The sequence below is a fragment of the Nipponia nippon genome, unplaced genomic scaffold (genome assembly GCF_047370975.1).
Source record: "Nipponia nippon isolate SJK-2023a ecotype South Korea unplaced genomic scaffold, ASM4737097v1 scaffold_11, whole genome shotgun sequence".
In the NCBI taxonomy this organism is placed as follows: domain Eukaryota; kingdom Metazoa; phylum Chordata; class Aves; order Pelecaniformes; family Threskiornithidae; genus Nipponia; species Nipponia nippon.
In genome coordinates, this window is record NW_028262302.1 from 6388634 (window position 1) to 6407143 (window position 18510).

The window sequence follows — 18510 nt, forward strand, 5'->3', positions numbered from 1 at the left end:
TTTTCTACTAGGCATTTAAGACATGCAGAAGTTCTTGGAGGGGATTCATTAAAATCAGATGCGCTACTTGAACCATCTGTGGACATGATAAAAAAGGCTATCAGGGGTGGGCTGTTCTTTGCAAAAAGCTGAGGCTTGCATAGATCTGGGAATTGAGCCTTTTTTGATATCACATATGCTCTGAGATCGGTATAGATTGTAAGTGTCATGTGGCTGCTTGGAAGCAGTGGGGCTATTTGACTTACAGCTCCTTAATTGGCAGCAGTCAAAACTAATTCATCAGGCCTCTTTGTGGAGATTTGCTTTTCCTCAGGCAACTTGCTGGAGAAGAGGAAACTCAAGACTGACCATACTTCTTTCTGCTCCGTGGTCAATATTGGATAAAAACAAGGCATCTACATACTGTATAAAATCTCACAGTGGTTGTATATGGAGCAGAACATAGATCTCACGCATTTTAGGAGATGTATTACGTGACAGAAAAATTGCATGTCCTCTGTTGCATGCTGTCAATGTCATTTGAGTCCCTGCTTCCCTGCACAGAGTGGCCGCTGTTTCAAAGGAGTTGTCATGTTGATGGAGGTAAAATTAATCCTATTTCCAGACCCACCTGAGAATCTGAGGGACCCAACATGCCTGTAATCTGCCTGTATCGTGGTAGGTCCTAAAAGAAACTTTGCTGGACCCTCAGGATCCAGAGACACACAGGGTGGTTGCTTCAGTGAGGGAAGCAACCTCCAAATAGCACCTTCAAAACTGCAGACATGATCTGACAAGTGGCGTGGAAATTTCTGCCTTAATGGGGAAGCCAAATTAGAATTCTGCATCTGCCTGATAAGAAAGGGCCTGACTACAGATAAAGAAGGTAGAGTTTCTACTTCAATGCAGGAGAGATGGAATTCAGGCCAGTCATTTTTCAAAGGGAGAGATAAAATACCGATTATGATCGTAGTGAGAAAGTGTTGGTAAGGAAGGCGGCCTGAGAAGTACTGGAAAAGTGCCATCACAAAAATGGTGAACTGAATTTCTGAGAAAAAATAAAATAAAGAGCCCAGACCATGGCAATGTGCCTTGAAAAAGTGGACAATCTGCAGAAACTAAGGTAGAGGAAATCTTCTGGAGATAAATAACTGACAAAACTTATTGGAAGAGCAAACCACAGCAAGCAAGTGGTTAGTTAATGCTGTGAAAGAGACTGAGCAGCAAGAGCTGAAAGAGAACACTGTTGTCAGGAGCTGGTGGAATCTCAGTGTCTTGGACACGAAACCGTTTGGGTGTATAGCTTAGCTTTGCATTTGGGAACATACATAAAAATCTTGCCCAAATATAATACATAGGTACCAATAAGTTCTGATCATTTAAAGCCCCCAGTCTTTTTCACCCAAAAATGGTATGTCCAGGAGCACGTTTGCTCCATTACAGAAGAACAATGTCCTCTGTTTCTGCTCTGCTCTCTCTGGGGTTGACGTTCTTCCCATTTTCTACCTCAAGCTCTTGCTTGCAGCTGCAATGTCCCTACTTGTCACCATATTATGGCAATGCACAACATTGCATTCTCAATTGTAAATTATGCTGAGGTTTTGGAAATGTGAAAGTATATGAAGGCAAGTTTATTTACTTGACAAAAGTGCATGTGGCATGTGACCTTATTACGGCACTTTCCAGGCAACTAACAAAGAAAAGCTATTTATTCTCAGCTGACAGTTAACATTACCTTTCCTGTTGCTAGTGCTCCTGTGGGCAGTTCAAAAAGAATTACCTGATTTATTGCAAGAGGAATAAAAGACCTGTAGGTATATGTGAGGTGTTTGTCAGGGTCTGACAGATGTTCAGGGTTGCCTGGTGTGTATGATCAATGGGAAGGCGTTATAACATTGGCAAGACATTGGAATCAAACCCCTAGATGCTATGAAGTCATGCCCTGTGCAAAGACTGGGGCAGTCATTCTCATCGCCCTTTGATCTCGAGTGCCCAACTTGAGATATCTTGGATCTGAAGGCCAGTTTTGATGATGAGGGAATTAAATTGCAGGTGCATTGCAATGCCCCGGGGATGCTGCATTTTCCCTCAGCCTTATGGCCCAGGTTCTTTGGTGACATTTGTGTAACTCCGTGCACCTTTGCAAGGAGTTGCGAGGCTGTGTGTTGGGAACATGGCTATCTGGGAGATGGTGCGAGGGAAGGAGGGTTGTTTGCATGGGAAGGATCCGTGTGGGAGGGAGTGTGTTTCTGAGGTAGGGGTGTGTGTAATGGGAATAGGGATGTTTATGTGGGCATGCACGCCCATATGTGGTGTGTTTTTCCCCTTTTTCCTGGGCTCTGGGTGTGTCCAGATTAACTGAATTCAAAATGCTCCTTTTTTGGCACTGTAGCCTCTTCTCTGGTTTGGCATCTTAAGAATCTGGGGGAATCATTTAAAGATCAGAAAACTCCATTCACTTGGGCCCCTGAAGGCTTCACATTCTGTGACACGGTCATTCCAGTCGACTGAGCTCTGTCCCCTGCGGATGAGCCCATATAAGGAGGCTGTTTCCTGCGTTTCACGCTCCCTGCCTGTCCCTCTGCCCTCCTGTGCTCCCTTTGCTGAAGAAAGCTGGTATTTTGGGACTGCAGCTCCTGCCTCATTCCTGCTCCCTGTTTATTTTTGGAGGATGACTATTTTTGCTCCTATCAGGGAGCTATGCAGGGTCGTGCCCCCTCCCTGCAGCAGGCAGCGGCTGCCCCTGGCAGGCTGTCTTCATTTCCCACACTCGCAAACAATGCTTCTGCTTCAAGAAATAAACATGGGAGACCCCCTACCATCAGGGGTTAGCTCAGCCCCTTCCCTGTCTGTGGCAAGAGGTAATTTGGCTTTGGCTCAGGGCTGACCCCACCACACATGCAAGGTCCCCTCTGTCAAGTCAATAATCCTCAGGAGTCACCCAGCCCATTCCCTTTCTTAATAAAAGCTGTGGGAGCCACCTGTTCCCCCCACCATTGCTCCAGCTTAGACTCCTTTGCAGTTACCATTTTTCCCCATTTTGGGACATCTTTTACCCAATCATCCTTTCTCATGATGGTCACTTCACAGGTCCCCATAACCCATCTTCCCTCACTGGGCACCATCAATTGGGAGCTACACAAACTGGCATTCATGCACTGGGTTCGCTTTGCCCCTCTGCTTTCACCACGGCCTGTCATGCAAAACCCTGAAGCCACTGCTGTACAAGGTGCTTCAGGCAGGGGGAATCCAGCCTAAAGCTGCAAAAGGCAGCGGGCAGCTCCCACGTGGTGGGAAATCGTGGTCCTGCTCTTTGGAAATTCCCATCGTAAGCCCCAAGCTGAATTCCTATTTTCTCTTGCTGCACGGCAGAGAAAACACAGGACAATGCAAGAAAATAGCAGGGAGTGTCTTTAAGCTCCAGATGAACTTCCCTTTTAGTATTTCAGTGGTGGCAGTGGTGGGATTCATCTCAGCTAACTTTAGAGGTGTTTGGTATGACTGCCTGTATCTGAACTTGGCATCTAACCTCCTATTCCAGGCAGTGGACAAAAGCAAGACACCTTTTAGGAACAATTCCTCATCTAAAACGAGATGTCTAAAACAAGCTGACTTATACCCTCGGAAACACCTAACATGCGATACCTCCCACTGAAATACGGGCAGCAGTAACAACGGAGTTCCCAGTGAACCATATTTTGCCAGGAGAGTGCATCCTCTGTGGGTCAGTCTGCTACTGTACTGTGCGTCCTGGACAAGTCAAAGGCACACAGACCTGAAATGTGTCAAGATCCCGATTAGAGTGATACACCTTTTGCTTACAGAGACACTTAAAAACCCATCCTGCAATATTTGTCTTCCTTTTATTTTATGAATAAAGAGCATTTTAAACACTATCTCTCCATCTATTATTTGGTAAAGTGTTACTACTTTTAAGTGTTTTGTTGAAGTGTTATTATTTGGTATGTGTGGACCTGGTATCTCAATTGGCTTGATTTCGCCTTGACTGGAGCTGGCTGTAACGTGTCTCTTCTCTTTATTAAAGGGTCCACCACCTAAACCCCCACGCCGGCAAGGAGGCTGGGCAGATGATCCTGTACTGGCACCTACCAAGTGAGTCCTCACCTCTTACCTTATTAAGAGGGGCTTAGTCATGGATTAAGTGAACATCACTAGTTGAGCTTGGCTGTCACAGGCATTGGAACAGTTTTTCCGGATCTTGTAGATGGCCTGTGTCTCCAATATCATTGTAACTTCTTCACACCATTTGAAGTACTGCTCTTGCTTGGTTCCACTGGCTAATGCTCTTTATAAATTGGCCTGGTGGGACTCAGAACTGTGTACGTGTCACTGTCTGCCAGAGGCAGTGTATTCCTTACCTGGTACAGTAACTGGAAGGAGGCAAGAACATAATAAGCATGTTAAATGCAGGAGCTGAGGGGGGGGATTTGACTGGTTGCGTCCTTTCCAGGAGAGTGACGTGTGACAGTGCCCCACTGACAAGAATGCAATGAACAGTTCAGGATTTAGTGATCAGCCTTGACAGTAAAGGTGAAATTTGTCAATGTTTGGGGGTGGGTGGGTGGGTTATGGTATAATGGAGATGGATGGAGATGGTCAGTGAGAAGAGATGGGAGGAAAAAAGTATACAAATTGTAGAGTGTAGGTTGAGAAGCCTGATGCTTATGAAGGACACCTAAGGGAAAGTAAATATCTGGACATGGTAATAGAATGTGTATGAAAACTAAAGGACAGTTCAGACTGGGAGGACATGACTTGGTTTCAAGCTATTTGTTATTTTTCAAGCTGTAAAGTTATGCTGCTGTTATATTTCCTATTCAGAGCTGAAGGGCTCAGTCACGGAGTGGTGTGAGATTGCTTGTATACATTAAGGCCTATAATAAGAGTGTATATGTCTGGACATACACTTTGGAGGCACTCTGATTTATGGAAAAGTTACGTACTTTCTTTCCTGGAACACTGAGAACGAGAGAGGACATCCAGAAAGCTCTGTCCCAGCCCAGTCAGTATTTCTTGGGAGGTGAGAAAGGTGGTCTATATCCTGGGGTAGCCTTTCTGGAAAACAGTACTTTTCTGGGAAAATTATCACTCTGTGTGTCTCTGAAGAATAAATCAGCTGAAAATCTGGAGACTGGAGGAAAGCAAAGGAGTAAAGATCTCAGTCTGAACTCCTTCTGTTCCTCTCCAGTTTAACTCTGATAATGGTATTATTTTTCATAGGCTGGCTGCAGCTAGAAGTTGCCGTTGCAAAGATGCATCTGCCTCAGGGTTATAAAAAAATGCCACCAGTGATCCTGGATTTTTGTAGGACCAAGCAGAAGCTTTATGGAAATGTGATAGCAGAGAACAAGGGTGGATTGCATTGTTCAGGAAAAATAAATTATGTAATTGTTGGCTAGGTGAAGGGCTGGATTGGAGGTAATGCAGTTATTCAGGGCTGTGCCTAATGTGCCCTGAAGGACAGTCTACAGGTTCCTAATGTAACAGCACTGTGCCATGTGCTGCTTTAGGATGTTTTCCATTGTTTGACGTTAGCCTCATCTGATAGATTTGGAGCAGTAGCTCTCAGCAGTGCTTCTCCAGCATCCCAATTGCATCGTTTACAGATACAGCAGGTGTCTGGAGTAAATGCTCCTACCAGGTTGGACGCAATTCAGCTGAAGAAGCAGAACAGGAGATGGAGGGCTGCAGACCTTTCTACCTGTGAGACCCTGCACAGTGGGACATGAGATGAAGATGTGCCCCTTGCTCAGTCATGCATACAATATCATGTCATATCTGACAGCATTCTTTTCATTTGTATTAAGAGCTTTTATTGAATACATTTTATGAAGGGGAGGTTTGTTCTGACTTTCTTCAGTCATATGAGGTACAAGGATTCTGTACAACTAGTTCCCCTGTCTTTTCTTTCCTTCGGCTGTGTATTCTCCCCAAGCTGATCTCTCTCCTTCTCTCCCTTAAAAAAGTCTGAGATGCTGGCCTGTAAGGCTGTCTTTGTGACATATCCCAGAGTAAAGCCTTCGTGTGAAAAGTCTGAGTCATCGGCTGATGTCATACCAATGTTGCTGTAGCTTTGTTGTTTCTGTTTTCTCAGGCTCTATCTCCCCACAGCTTTTCAACCAATCTGACTCAGTTTGGAAGCCCATCAAGTTAACTTGCTCCAATTTTACTAGTGTAGATGTAGTTAGAATAACATGCTTCTATTGGTGTATCTCATGTAGGTATAAGCACTTTTATGCCAGTGTAACTGAGCCTACGCTTGGGAATTGTGCTGCTTAAGGTAATTCGGTTTTCAGAACCGACAGTGTTAAAATCTGTGATTTTTTTTTTTTTTTTTTTACTTAGGAAGGATGAGCAGAGTGGCTACGATTAGATTTTCTGTGTTGTGAAAATATATTGTGGGTCAGATGGGATACTGCAGCCACTTCTCAATCGATCTTGTAGCTGTTTATGTGTTATTCTCTCCCCATTTGAGGTCTAAGCTTTTAGTTCTGTTTCTGACAGATTCAAGATTCAGCCAGTTGCAACTGCATACTTGTTGCTTTTCCAGCAGGGATACTTCAACTCTTTTCTGCTGTATTTCTAGCTCAGAGTCTTATCAATGTGCAGTGATCACTTGAAGTTATTCTTTGTGTTTCCATTTGTCACACGTTAAGGTAGAATTTAATTTGCAACCTGTTTTTTCTGTTTTTCTACCTCTGCTGCTCCCTCTTAGTCCCTTACCTGCCTACCTCTTTTTATACCTAGGTAAACTTACAAATATTCTCACCATCTTGCTGATTCTTTCTATCAGACTACTGCTGTGTCAGATGTTGCAAGATAGCAAGAGGAGGAGGGCCCTTAAAGTTTTCCAACCTGTAATTAGTTTTGAAATTAATTCGCACAGGTGGTGTGCAAGTAAGATAAAGTATTTTATCATGAGTTCCCATAGCATTTACAAGTGTCAGATATTTACATTCCTGAGAACTATCAAAATTCCATCTTTTACTGGTAAGTTTTCAAAATTCAAGCATGGAAAGATTACTTTGGGGTCCCCGTACCTCTGTAGAACAGCTGTCATTGCTAGGAGTCCCATTTTGTAAATCTGGATAATGATGAGGACTGCAGGTAAGTGTCTGAGTAAACCCTCAGGCTTGTCCTCTGCAATCAGCAAATAAATGGTGCAAAGTAGTTAGGGAAGAACCTTTTTTCCATACTGACAGGGCCCTCTGCACCTGAATCTGCTGTATTTATTTAAATTTGTACTCAGACAGAAGAATCACTCTCTATGAGAAGAGGCAGTCCCATTGCTGCCCCAGCAATATTCTAGCCCCAGTATTAGAGGATAGGGGACCAGCCAAGAACCTGGGCAGCCACTTGGGGCCTAGTACCCTGCTAAGATTACATAAATAATAGTAATTACAGCTGGTTTTGCTACAGAAGCAGCTCTCTAACCACTGGATGGAGCCCAAGTGCCATTCTGAACACTGTGCTGATGTCCTTAATGACATCAGGGTTGACACTTGTGACAAGCAAAGCAGAGGTTTATTGTCAGGTTATCTCATGCATCAGAAGGAAGAAACACAAAGTGCCTGCCAGTGGGAAAAGGAAAAGGGAACTCAGTTTTGCATACTGGTGAGGATTTGACAAATGAGAGGTGCTTCCAGGATCCATTTCATTCCAGCTTCTGCTGATCTCATCTATCTGACTTTCCTTATAGAATTTCTTCCATTTTTCTCCCTATTAGTGTCTTTATTTCTTTGCTTCTTGGGACACTTCTAGTTCACTTGGGTCCTCGATCCCTTTGGTCTTGCAGTCAGCCCCTTAAAATTCACACAGTTCTGCAGGCAGCAGCTAGGGTTGTTGTGGAATAAACACAGCTTGTTTCAGGTGGCCATGCAAGCAAACGCAAGTGCTGCTTTCAGTAGGAAGACCCTTCCAGTGCCTGCACGTGTACCTCCTTTCTTCTACGGGGATCATGGCAGTTTAGCAACAGGTGCTCCAGCTACAACTGAAATTTCTCCTTTCTGACAGATAGGTCATACAGAGTTGGAATAATCAAGGCTTCTTCAGGAAAATGACCATGCTGAAGTATTTTGGAACAGAAGTGGTGGTACAGCATCCAGGAATGCATTTAACAAGAAGGTGAATATTAGGGGCCTGTAGGAAGGAAGGAGATGCAGTCGGGGTAACCTTTAGAGCAGGGTAACCCAGCCTCTGTGTAGATATCACTTAGGGCTCTGGAGGGTGGGCAATGGTGAGATTGCACCCTGGAGCTGGGGGAAAGTTGTTTAAGAGATTAAAGGGTTTTATGATTCAAGGTCTCTAGAGGTAAGTAAAGTTAAAAACCTCCTGTTTCAAAAATACGGGCTTAAACTGCCCTGTGTTGTATCTATACGAAATGACCCCTGAGAGTGCCTGGTTTATAGAACCTCTAGCCATCCCTGTCTTGCAAGTGGGAGTAGTAAAGTACTCATGAGTTTCTCTGTCTGACATGGTAGGGGGAAGCTTGTGTCATTGCTTCTGCCCTCTACTCCCAGTCCAGCAGTGTTGAGGTAAATCTCAGGCTGGGCTTCCCTGTGTCACTGCCATGTTAGGAGTGGAGCCAGGCTCCTGGCTGTGAGGAAGACGGCAGCCTCACTCTGCATCTTGCAGCCATCTGTGGATGTCCTCAATGATGTGAAGAGTATAGGCACAAAGGATCAAGGCTGCCAAGTGAGGGGGCACAACTTAGAAGGAGAAGAAAGAAAAGGAAGTCTGATTAAGTTTTGTCTTGAAGTGTCTGTTTTTGGGTTTGTCCCTGCATTGATCTGCAAGGGAATGAGGCAAGTAATGGCCCCTTGGGGACCTTCAGGACTTTCCTCTCAATGTCAGCCGTCATTTTCAATCACCCTCTCCCTCCCAGCCATTAATTTTGGCCCAGGATCATGGGGACTTGTCCATCTATCACTCCTAATTGACACTAAATGATCTGTCAGTTTATTGATGAACGGCAGGAGTGGAATTGTCACAATATATTTTACTTTCTAACAACTCCTCCTGACAATTTTACCTTGTCCATCTCACTCTCCTCACATAAATCTCCATTGGCCTCTCATTCCTTCTCTTGGGCTGATCTGGTGCCAGCCGCCTCCATGCCATCGGCACGCATCAAGGACATCAAGATGGTGGTAAGCTGCAATGTGCAGGCCCAGGGTGGTTTTTTTCTCTCTCTCTCTCCCTCCGCCCCCCTTCCCTTTTTCTTTTTTCTTTTTTCTTTTTTTTTTTTAATAGGCTGGATGTTCCAGGAATGCTAACAGGCTCTTGTCCTCTTGTCCCTCCATGTCATTGCTGGGGTGAGCTCTCCTCGGTGTTTCTGTTTAGACTCAGTAAAGATAACTGGCAGAAAAAGGAAAGTCCCTAAAAGACAGAAGAGTTACTTGAGAATCCCTCAGTACCATGGCTGTTATGGGGGACTTTTTTCCTTTTAATCCTGCTTAGTGTGACTTGCAAGGGTTTCCTGCAAAGGCAAAATCCTAGACTTGTGCCCATTCTTGTGTCTTTGCAGTGCCCAGAGGAGTCTGGAAAAAGAGCTGGGCTTTTTTTTTTTTTTCTTTTTTGTCTTTTTCCGTTTTAATTTTTTTTCGTTTTCCTTTTTTCTTTTTTCTTTTTTCCTTTTTTCTTTTTTTAAAGCTAGATTTCTGTTTATTTTTCCTCTGTTAGTGAAGTGTTTTTTTGCTTCCTTTTCCTGAAAGACACTGGGAAATGGAAGAACTAGTAGGATTGTAGTCTCTTGCTCCCCTGGAAAAGGAAGTCTGCATGACAAAAATGGAACAGGAGTGTGACATTTTTGGTAACAGCTCATGTAAGCTGCTGAGGTGGGCAGAGTGTGCTCAGGGTGAAGTCTCTTTGATTTTTTTGATTGAGGACAAAGCATCTTCCTTCCTTAGTTCTCTGCATCTCCAAGGAATTTACCGGCAAATTCAGGGGATACTATCCTTGCTGTCCCAAATATTTCTAGTTTAAAAAAGCAAAAGCCTCTTGAAGAACACGTGCAACTTGCAACCCTTTTGTATCTGTCAAAGCCAAAGCTGAAAACTTGTCTGGCCTTTGTAGGTCACCTCTACGTTGGCTGTGAAGCCTAGCTTAATGCAGTTTACCTGTGGAAAGAGACCTAAGATGACCTGATCTACTTCCTTGGCCCTGCTTCCCCCTCCTCCACTCCCCTTTCCCATATAATCCCTCTACTATTCTCAAATTCTTAATCCAAGTTCTTAAAGTATCTTCTTTCAGAAGCTGTTGCTCTCAGATGACAGCACAAGGTGCCATTCAGGAATGAACACCTAGTTCTTTCTAGTGTTTTTCATTTAAATTTTTTCAGTGAGGCCAATCACAGGGAAAAAGTCTTTGGCCCAGTGCTTCAGAGTCATGAGTTTGTTTTCTGTTGTGGGATTTGAAAAAAACAACCAACCTTAGATACTTTCTCTTTGCATTCTAGTTCTGTCTCCTTTAGCAGTCAGTTCTTCCATGTAACCATGAGGATCAGGAGTGTGCTTTTCCCTTTAAATGGAAACTGAAATGCTCCTGTAACCTGTAAGAGCCATTTGGTGTGAGAGTTGGCCCTGGTGCTTACTGGAGACCGAAGACGTGATCACTTGGATAGGAGTCCCTGTTCTCAGGGACTGAAGATGTGTGGTGGATACCTCTAGAAACTGCAGCGCTGTTTTCCCACACAGCAGGAATTTGTATTGAGTGTTGTTGTTTTTGCTGTTGCTCAGTGGGAGCTCTGAGCAGCTCTGCCGGTCAGCTCTCTACCAGTGAGCGAGTGGGGGAACCCTGGGAACATCTGTTATGGGGACGATGCAGTGAGTAGGCTGAGGTTCAGCGACCCCCGTGAACTCTCTCTGTCAGCTTGTTCATTCGTGCCAGTTCCTAAAGTCCTGCTTGCCAGAGCTTTCCTCCTTTGTTGTTTCTGTTAAGCAAGTCCACGTATTAGGACGTAAGGAGAAACAACAACACTTCTGCTAGAGATTGATTAGTGCCTCACAAAGCCGTTTCAGCTGGAGCTGGCTAGCTGCAGTGCCTGTCAGATCCCGGCCCACAGAGCATGCCTGCTCGTTGCTGCATCCTTCTTCCTCCAGTGCCGTGCTCTAGGGCAGCGTGTTCAACATGTGGGCCCGGCAGCCCAGGGAGCCTGTGAGGGGCCAGAAAGTGGATTTTGGGACCATTACAGTTTAAAAAAATGTGTCTCCCCAAAACCCCATTGTGGAGATACAGATAGCCATGTGCCTCGGGGTTTGGAAGTGGAGGGATCTGAGGTGACATCCTGTGACAGAAATAAAGGCTTGTAGTAGTCCTCGCTCTGCTGAAATCAGTGGCAAAACTTGCCTTGATTTTAGGAGATGTGAAGATTGAACTCCCTGATTTAATCAAGGCAAATCTGGCTTTTCCAGGCTGCCACAGTCCAGGGAGAGGAGGTGGAAACTTAAGCAACTGATCAGAGTCCCAAGGAAGGTGCAATAAATAGCCGAGAAGACACCTTGTGGTAGTGCTTTCCAGCACAGGCTGCAGTTCTAGTTTACATACAACTTTGATGAGTGTTTTTCTCTCCCTGTGCCTCAGCAAACAAGCAGTGACCAAGGCCCACGCCTGGAGAGCCGGGAGAACTGATCAGTTAGCACTTGGGCGTCATTTTGGATGTGTAACTTAGTTGTGCCTTAGGCTATTGAACAAGCTGCAACTCATAGCTCACCGCCCACTCGCTGTGGTGGTGGGTACTAAAATATTTGAGCAAGAGAGTACAATGTCCTTTTTTATCTTTTTTTTTTCCCCTCCTCCCTCAGGCCTAGACCTGAATTACAGTCTGTGCCCTAGAGGCAAAAGGCTTCATGTCTCCCCGTGGACTGAGCCAAGCCGTCGGCGTTGGGGTGGGTATGGTTTTGGGTGGAAGCGCAGCGGCAGAACGCTGGCCCGTGACTAGCTTCCTATGCGCACAGCCCGTCTCTCTGCTGTCCCCTTGGTCGTCCTGCTCTCTCAAAACAAAATGTATCTCTGAACATCAGCACGTTCCCTTTCCTTCCATTTCGTTCTTTTAGCAAGAGGGCAGCTTGAAGCAGCTTTCTGGTTCCATGTGATTCGTAAAGAGAAGCGGCTGAGACATGCCAGGAAATACGCTAACACGCAGGCAGATGAAATTCTTCCCCCACAGCCAGGGCCCTGTAAAATACCGAAGATACCCTTCCATCTCCGCTTGCGGCCCCCCCGCTCCCGCGGTGCGCGCCCCCCTCCCGGGGACAGCCCGCAGCCCCTGTAGGCTGCAGGTGTCGCCGCTTGCCCACGGCCGCATCGGCGCCCCGGTGATCGCCTCCCTCCTCGCTCGGCGGCGGCCCGGCCCGGGGACCCGCAGCCTCCGCGGGGAGCCCGGCAGAGGGCGGCCGCGGCCCGGCAATGCTGCGGCGCCGGCGGGCCGCCCCCGGGGAGCGCGGCCGCCTCGGGGCCCGGCCCGGGGCCGCGGCGGCTCGGCGAGACTGGCCCTCGGCGGCGGGGCGGAGGGCGCTGCGCCGCGGGTGCGGGGGCCGGGGAGGGCAGGGCGGCCCCCGGCGGGGAGCTGCCGGCCCGGGCGGGGGGCAGCGGGGGCGGGCGAGGGGGCTGCCCGCGCTCCCAGCCCTCTCGTCCTGGCTGCCGCCCCCGCCGCGCTAGACCGGGCATTCCCGGCCGGCCGCCTCAGTGTTCCTTTTAACAAGCCACCATCATTGCTTCCCTTTCCCTTCGCGGTGTTGCCCGCCCTCACACCTCCCTCGGCACGCAGAAGAGAGGCTCGGATCTTGCACGCTGGCCTCCTGGCACCTGGCTGTGGCTTGGTGCAGGATGCAAGCGTGTCTAGAGCTCTCATGAGCTGTGGACATTAAAAGATTTCAAGGACATTTCCCCCCATTCATCCCAGTTATGTCCCCTGCTAAAATAGGTTAACGGTGTCTAATTAACCACTGCACATTGTCATGCTGCATAAAGATAGCATCCTGGCTGTTCTCTGAGCCCTGCTACTTTATCTCCATTTAGATCTCCATGGTAGTCCATTAAATGAGAAAGAAACAGTTTAACAGAGATGATGTCTACATTAGAACTGCCTTTCACCCTTCAGCACAGAAGTTGCAGGCAGCTCCGAGGCAGCTCAGCTGTACGTTAGAGGTGTGGGGGGGGAAGCCTCGGTTTTGAGGTTGAACCCCCTCTCATTAATGTGGAGGGAGGATTCCTGCTGGCCAGAGCTGAGCAAAGACAACACTCAAGGGCGAAATCAGATCTATACCCTCTGTCCCAGGACACAACTAGGAGAGAAATAGGTATTCTGTACTAGGAGTTACATACCATGGGCTTACATGGGATCCGTTGGGGTCTTCTGCCCAGTTTCTCAGCTGTTCAACACCCCAATATAGACAAGGGGTCAGCAGCTGGGCAAAGCCAGAGGGAATAGTCTGGGATTTTGGTTATGTTTGGGAGCACAGCCAGCCTTGCAGTGAAAGGGAGTTTAAACGGAGCTGTCCAGGTGATGGGGTCGGTCCATGTTCTTTGGCCCTCCAGATGCAATGGGCTTATCAGAAGAAACGAAAGGAACAGAGGTACGGCTGTCTCACAAAAACTGGGGGTGGCTGGTGTATAATACAGCAGACTGAATGTATTTCTGAGCACTGCTCCCAGGATTGTATTGTTTTGTTTGCCCTTACTTGAGTGGGTGTCTCTATAGTTCATACACAATTGCTCATTTTGTAGGCGCTTGTTGCCACCCTCCCTGGGCTGTGCCTCCTGCTGGCGCAAACAAACCAGGGCAGTGCACTCCTTGTTGCCGAGAACATGAAGAAAAGAGTAGGAAACCTGTCTATGCTGGCTTGAGTTTACAGTCTGTTTTCTTCCATGTCTGCTTTCACTCACCACTAGAAAGCTGTGCCCATGTGGTGAACGAAGAGGATGCTGTGCAGCCAGGCCTGATATTCCTGAGGGATGAAATGCTGGTCTCAACGTGTTGCAGTTGGCATTGATAAGCTGAGCCAGTTCTCAGGAAGGGGTACTCCACAATGCTCAAAGCAGTGTGATAACTTCATGAAGAATGCCTGCGGGGCTTCCCATAGCACCTGGAGAGCAAAGAGACAAGCAGGTGATTGGTTCTGCAGGAATAGTATCTCCATGTATAGCTTAGCCCTCAGCTAAGCTTATGGAATGGACAGGGTTGGAGATAGAGCACCTTTTGAGGATCTGTTGATGACTTCTCTTACTGCCTTGAAGGTTTTTAACCTTAGGACGCAAGGCAAAGCTTGTCTTTTCTCTCAGGGTCACCTTGTTAGGTAGATTTAGGTAACGCAATTAGGCCAAAAAAGCAAAAGATTAGTCCGGACCAAACCAAAAATATTTTGTGAATTTTATTTTCCAGTCTGAAACAAAGAATGAAAAAGTAATTTGGCATCAAACAAAATGGAAGGAAGCCTTATAAAAAAAGAAAGGAAATAGTAGGCTGGTTGGTATTTTCTTTACCTCAATCATTAAGGCCACAGAGAGTGTAAAATATGCAATTCCTTCCTGTGCTCCAGAAGTTTCATACTATATTTCCAGGATAGCTCACTACCCGTGAGCTTATCAGCTGGTTTGAAATGCCAGTTTCATCACGTAATGCTATTCCAAATCATATATTAACAAGCACATCTAGTACAGGTGACTGGAAGCAGATGTCTTGCCTAAACAGAACAACAGTCATTTCTAGCTCCTGCCTTAGTGCCATTGGTATTTAAATGCTCTGTATAAGCCACAGTACTGTCAGCACGAGAGACTGGCATCGCCTGCTGCCACCTTCGGACCCTGTGGCACAGGGACTAGGGTGTTCTCCTGGCGCGGCTGACCATGGGGCTTTAGCTTGCCCTAGAGAGAGAAGGGAACTGTCTTGTTTGACAGGAGAGTGTTTTAACACCTGGGCTCTGCGATTAAAGGGGTCAGTACTATTCTCCCCTCCCACTTTATGAATTTGTTCCCCAAATTACTATTTTTTCCAATATAGTGCAGCTATTTCATAATGAAGTATTTGCTTATTGCCCTGAGTAAGTCCTTTCCTAACATAACAAGGAAAAGTTGAGAAAGCTTTAAGTCTCGGAACATGAGTGAAGTAGTCTCTGCCTCTAGGACTAACACGTGACTGCCTTCCCTGTGGGCCACCTGGATATCTGTCATGACAGGGAGCTCAGGAAAAAGAAGCAGAAATTGCTTACAGGGATAGCAGGAGTGACCCTCTCCTGGGAAGTATAAACATGTGGACTGTTTCACTCCTGCCTGGGGACAGGAGATGAGCAAAGATGTAAGGAGTGCGAGTACTGAGGAACAGAGTGTTATTTGGGGCTGGACAATTATCAGGAGTAATGGAATCATGCTAAGAAGAGGTTAGATTGAACCTCCAGGAAATCATCTCACTGTGCAAGGCTGTGCAAAGCCATCATTTGGGATGTTTCAGCTCAGTGAGGGCAAAGCTCAGAAGACTGGGTGTGGGAAGCAGTTCTGTGAAGGCAGAAGGGAGGGATAAAATAGGATAAATCTTGCATCATCTTTCCATCTCTGTCTTCTCAGATTCTAAACTCCAGTGAGAGCTGGTGGTGGGCTCTCTGAAGCCATCCCTTTGTTTCTCCATAGTATCAGGGGGTTCACAAAAAGTGCTTTGCACTGCCCCGGGGCAGAAGGATCGAGCTGGACCATTACTCCTCACTGGAAGAGCCCTCTCCTAAATTCCCCAGCTCCAGTGCCCTTCTGTCTCTTCTGATGAACGGAAGGGTGCAGATATAGCTGAAAGCCCAGATGCAGATGTCACCTACACGGCTGCAGTTCTGATTATAGCAGTGGATATTACTGGGCTCAGATCACCTATTCAGTGTAATCTTTAGCTTCTCACAGACTGCAAGCTCCACGGACCGCAGTGGAGACAAGGGGCTTTCTTCTCCTCGTAGCTAGACATCCTCTGTGCCCTGCTCCTTGCGCTTAGAAGAGTAGATTATTCACAGGAGAGCTAGGTGAGGACCATAACCTGCTAGAACAGAGAGCAGATGAGGAGAGGCCTGTCCCACCTCACGGAAGTGCTTTGAAAGGAGCAGTGCAAGGCAATGAAGCAACCTGTCTTACCTCTTGGTGTGTCCTAGGACAGTGCATGTGGTAGGGGAGAGACCCGTGTATTCTTTGTCATGGCACCCTGACTTCAAGGGAGGGGAGAATATTTATTCCCAACGCATAGAGATGAAACTTCACTCTGCAAAATGGCCAAAGTAATCAGTGAGTGATGGAGTATCTGCTAAAAAGAAACCTGGCATTTAATTAACTTTTCAAAGTGCTGGTTCAGCAACCTCCATGTTTTACATTTTGAATATTGAACAAGCGTCCCTAACCGGGACTGAATTACTTCTGGGCTTGCTGGGGTGGAGAACAAGGGAGCTGCTATTTGCCAGTGCCTCCCCCCCACGTTATTATTATGAACTCCTGTTAACTCAGCCAGATCAACCCTGATTTACTGCAGCGACAGCATGTCTGACCTAAACTTGGCCAGCTCAGGTGGGGCTCCTAACCTACAAAGGTGACCAGGTAATCTTTGTGCACGACCAGGGGGAGGAAGGACCTTTTGATCTCTCAGGGGTAGATAGACAAAGTATAGCATCTTCTTCACTCCTTAATGTGCCGACCTCTCTACTCAGGTAAGGCAAGCTTTACCTGCAGCTGATGGCAAAGGGGATGAAAAAGTATCTGAGAAGCTAAAAAACCAGGGAGTATGGCTCTTGGTGCCTCTGGGCAAGGCTGTCTTTTTGAATCCAAATGGTTCTGCTTCAATCTGATGCACTGAGGGACTTTTTGATACACTGGTTTAGTGGTCACTCAGAACTCTTTAAAGGTGCAATGCGTTCTGTTGGACCTGGTGTAGGAACTGTTTTGCACAATAACAGTGATATAGGGAAAGGTGCAGTTTTTTCATTTTCTCTAGCCTTTTCTAAGCATAAGCCTTTCCTTGTCTTGCAGGTCAGGAAGAAAGCATGCAGAAGAAGTAGAAGAGTAAGTTCCCATTGCTGCTGAGACTTCTTCCACAACTTTTACATCTGAGCTCATGGAGAAGGGACTTGTGACTCTAAGCACGAGTACACCAAGATCTGGAACTTGGGAGGAGTGCAGCGCCTGGCATGAATTCATGTCATGTGTCCTGGGATGGGGCAGGGCTGGTCACTCTATAGTTCCCTGGATATGGAGTAGGTAGTGTCTCTGTCACTCCCATATGACAGAAAGAAGGAAAAGTAGAAAGCATATGCTTTCCTCCCAGATCCACCGCAGGCCCTACTGCCTGCAGCCTAGGGGTTTGTCTCGGGTACAAGGCATCTTGCTTAAGCACTCTAAGCTGAGATTTCTGCCGAGTCCAGCAATGAGGGGTATGGAAGAAGGTCAGTCTGCAGGCTAAGTGTAGCTGGGAGCTCTCCCCTTGACTGGCCTTGAGGCTTGTGGGGAGGAAGGGGACACAACAAGATGCTTTTCTGGGCTTGCAATTGGAATTCTTTCTTCCTTGTGTTTTGCTGCAGCCATCGTCTCAGACAGCAGAGCCTGGAGGCATCAGATGATGGAGGAGGTAAGGTATCACCTACTTGACTGCAAGAAGTGCCTTCATGCATGTCTGGGGGTTCTCCAGTAAAGTGAGCAGAGGCATTTTGTAAGAAATTGCAAGGAAATGAACCACCCTGGGGGTAAACAAATGTGGGAGCTGCTTACGTCTCCCCAGCTGCTGAATGAGGGAGAGAGAGCAGAAGAGATGGAGAGGAGGATGAGGAAGTGAACCTGTAGTCTAACTCTGGCTCTTCATTAACACAGAATGATAAAGCACCTTTGGGAAGAAGGAAAGTGTCTAATCCGCTCTTCTCTGGGATTACCTCCACATGGAGAATAGTGGACTGAAGCCAAAAGAGAGCTAAAAGAGCAATAAAAGGTTAAGAGCAGGGAAAGAAAGCACTGCTGCCCCCTAGTTTTGGTGACAGTATGCTCTACTTAAAGCCGCTCTTATGTTTTATGGTAACATCCTTGCCTTGTTACCATCAGGACAAGTGCCTGCACAACTCTCCTGGGGTCTCTGTCGTGAGGGAATTCTTGATGTAAAAAATCCGCTTGTCCTAACCCAAGATCATAGATGATAAGCTAAACATACGCACTGGTGGGTAATCCCATCCCTGTACAGGCTGCTGTGAAATCTACTGGGCTCCTGATTTAGCACTAGTTTTCTTTATAGTGTATATCACCTTATATATGTATATCTTGTAGTGTATATGTATATCTTGTAGTGTGTATCACCTGCTCTTCTAGGACTGGATGAGAAATCTCAGGGAAAATCCACAGTATGAATTTCGAGATGAGCACTAGAGAACCATGGGGAGCATAGAAATTCATTAAAGTCTCTAGGAGCTACCTCAGTTTTCAAGGGCTCAGAATTTTATACAGTGTGTAAAAAGTTGCATCTGTAAAATATCACCAAGCATCAGAAGAATTACCAGGAGTCACAAAGGATCA

General features: G+C 46.6%; 1 protein-coding gene across 3 annotated transcripts in view; it reads left to right on the forward strand.

The window, feature by feature from the left end:
- The window catches only part of IFT43 (intraflagellar transport 43), a 45840-nt gene that overhangs the window by 12207 nt on the left and 15123 nt on the right, over window positions 1–18510 (forward strand). For all 3 annotated transcript variants that reach the window (XM_087746980.1, XM_087746978.1, XM_087746979.1), the window contains exons 3-5: window positions 4025–4092; window positions 16987–17019; window positions 17535–17581. In XM_087746980.1, coding sequence (XP_087603106.1) covers window positions 4025–4092; window positions 16987–17019; window positions 17535–17581 — 148 coding nt within the window. The remainder of the gene's footprint in view (window positions 1–4024; window positions 4093–16986; window positions 17020–17534; window positions 17582–18510) is intronic.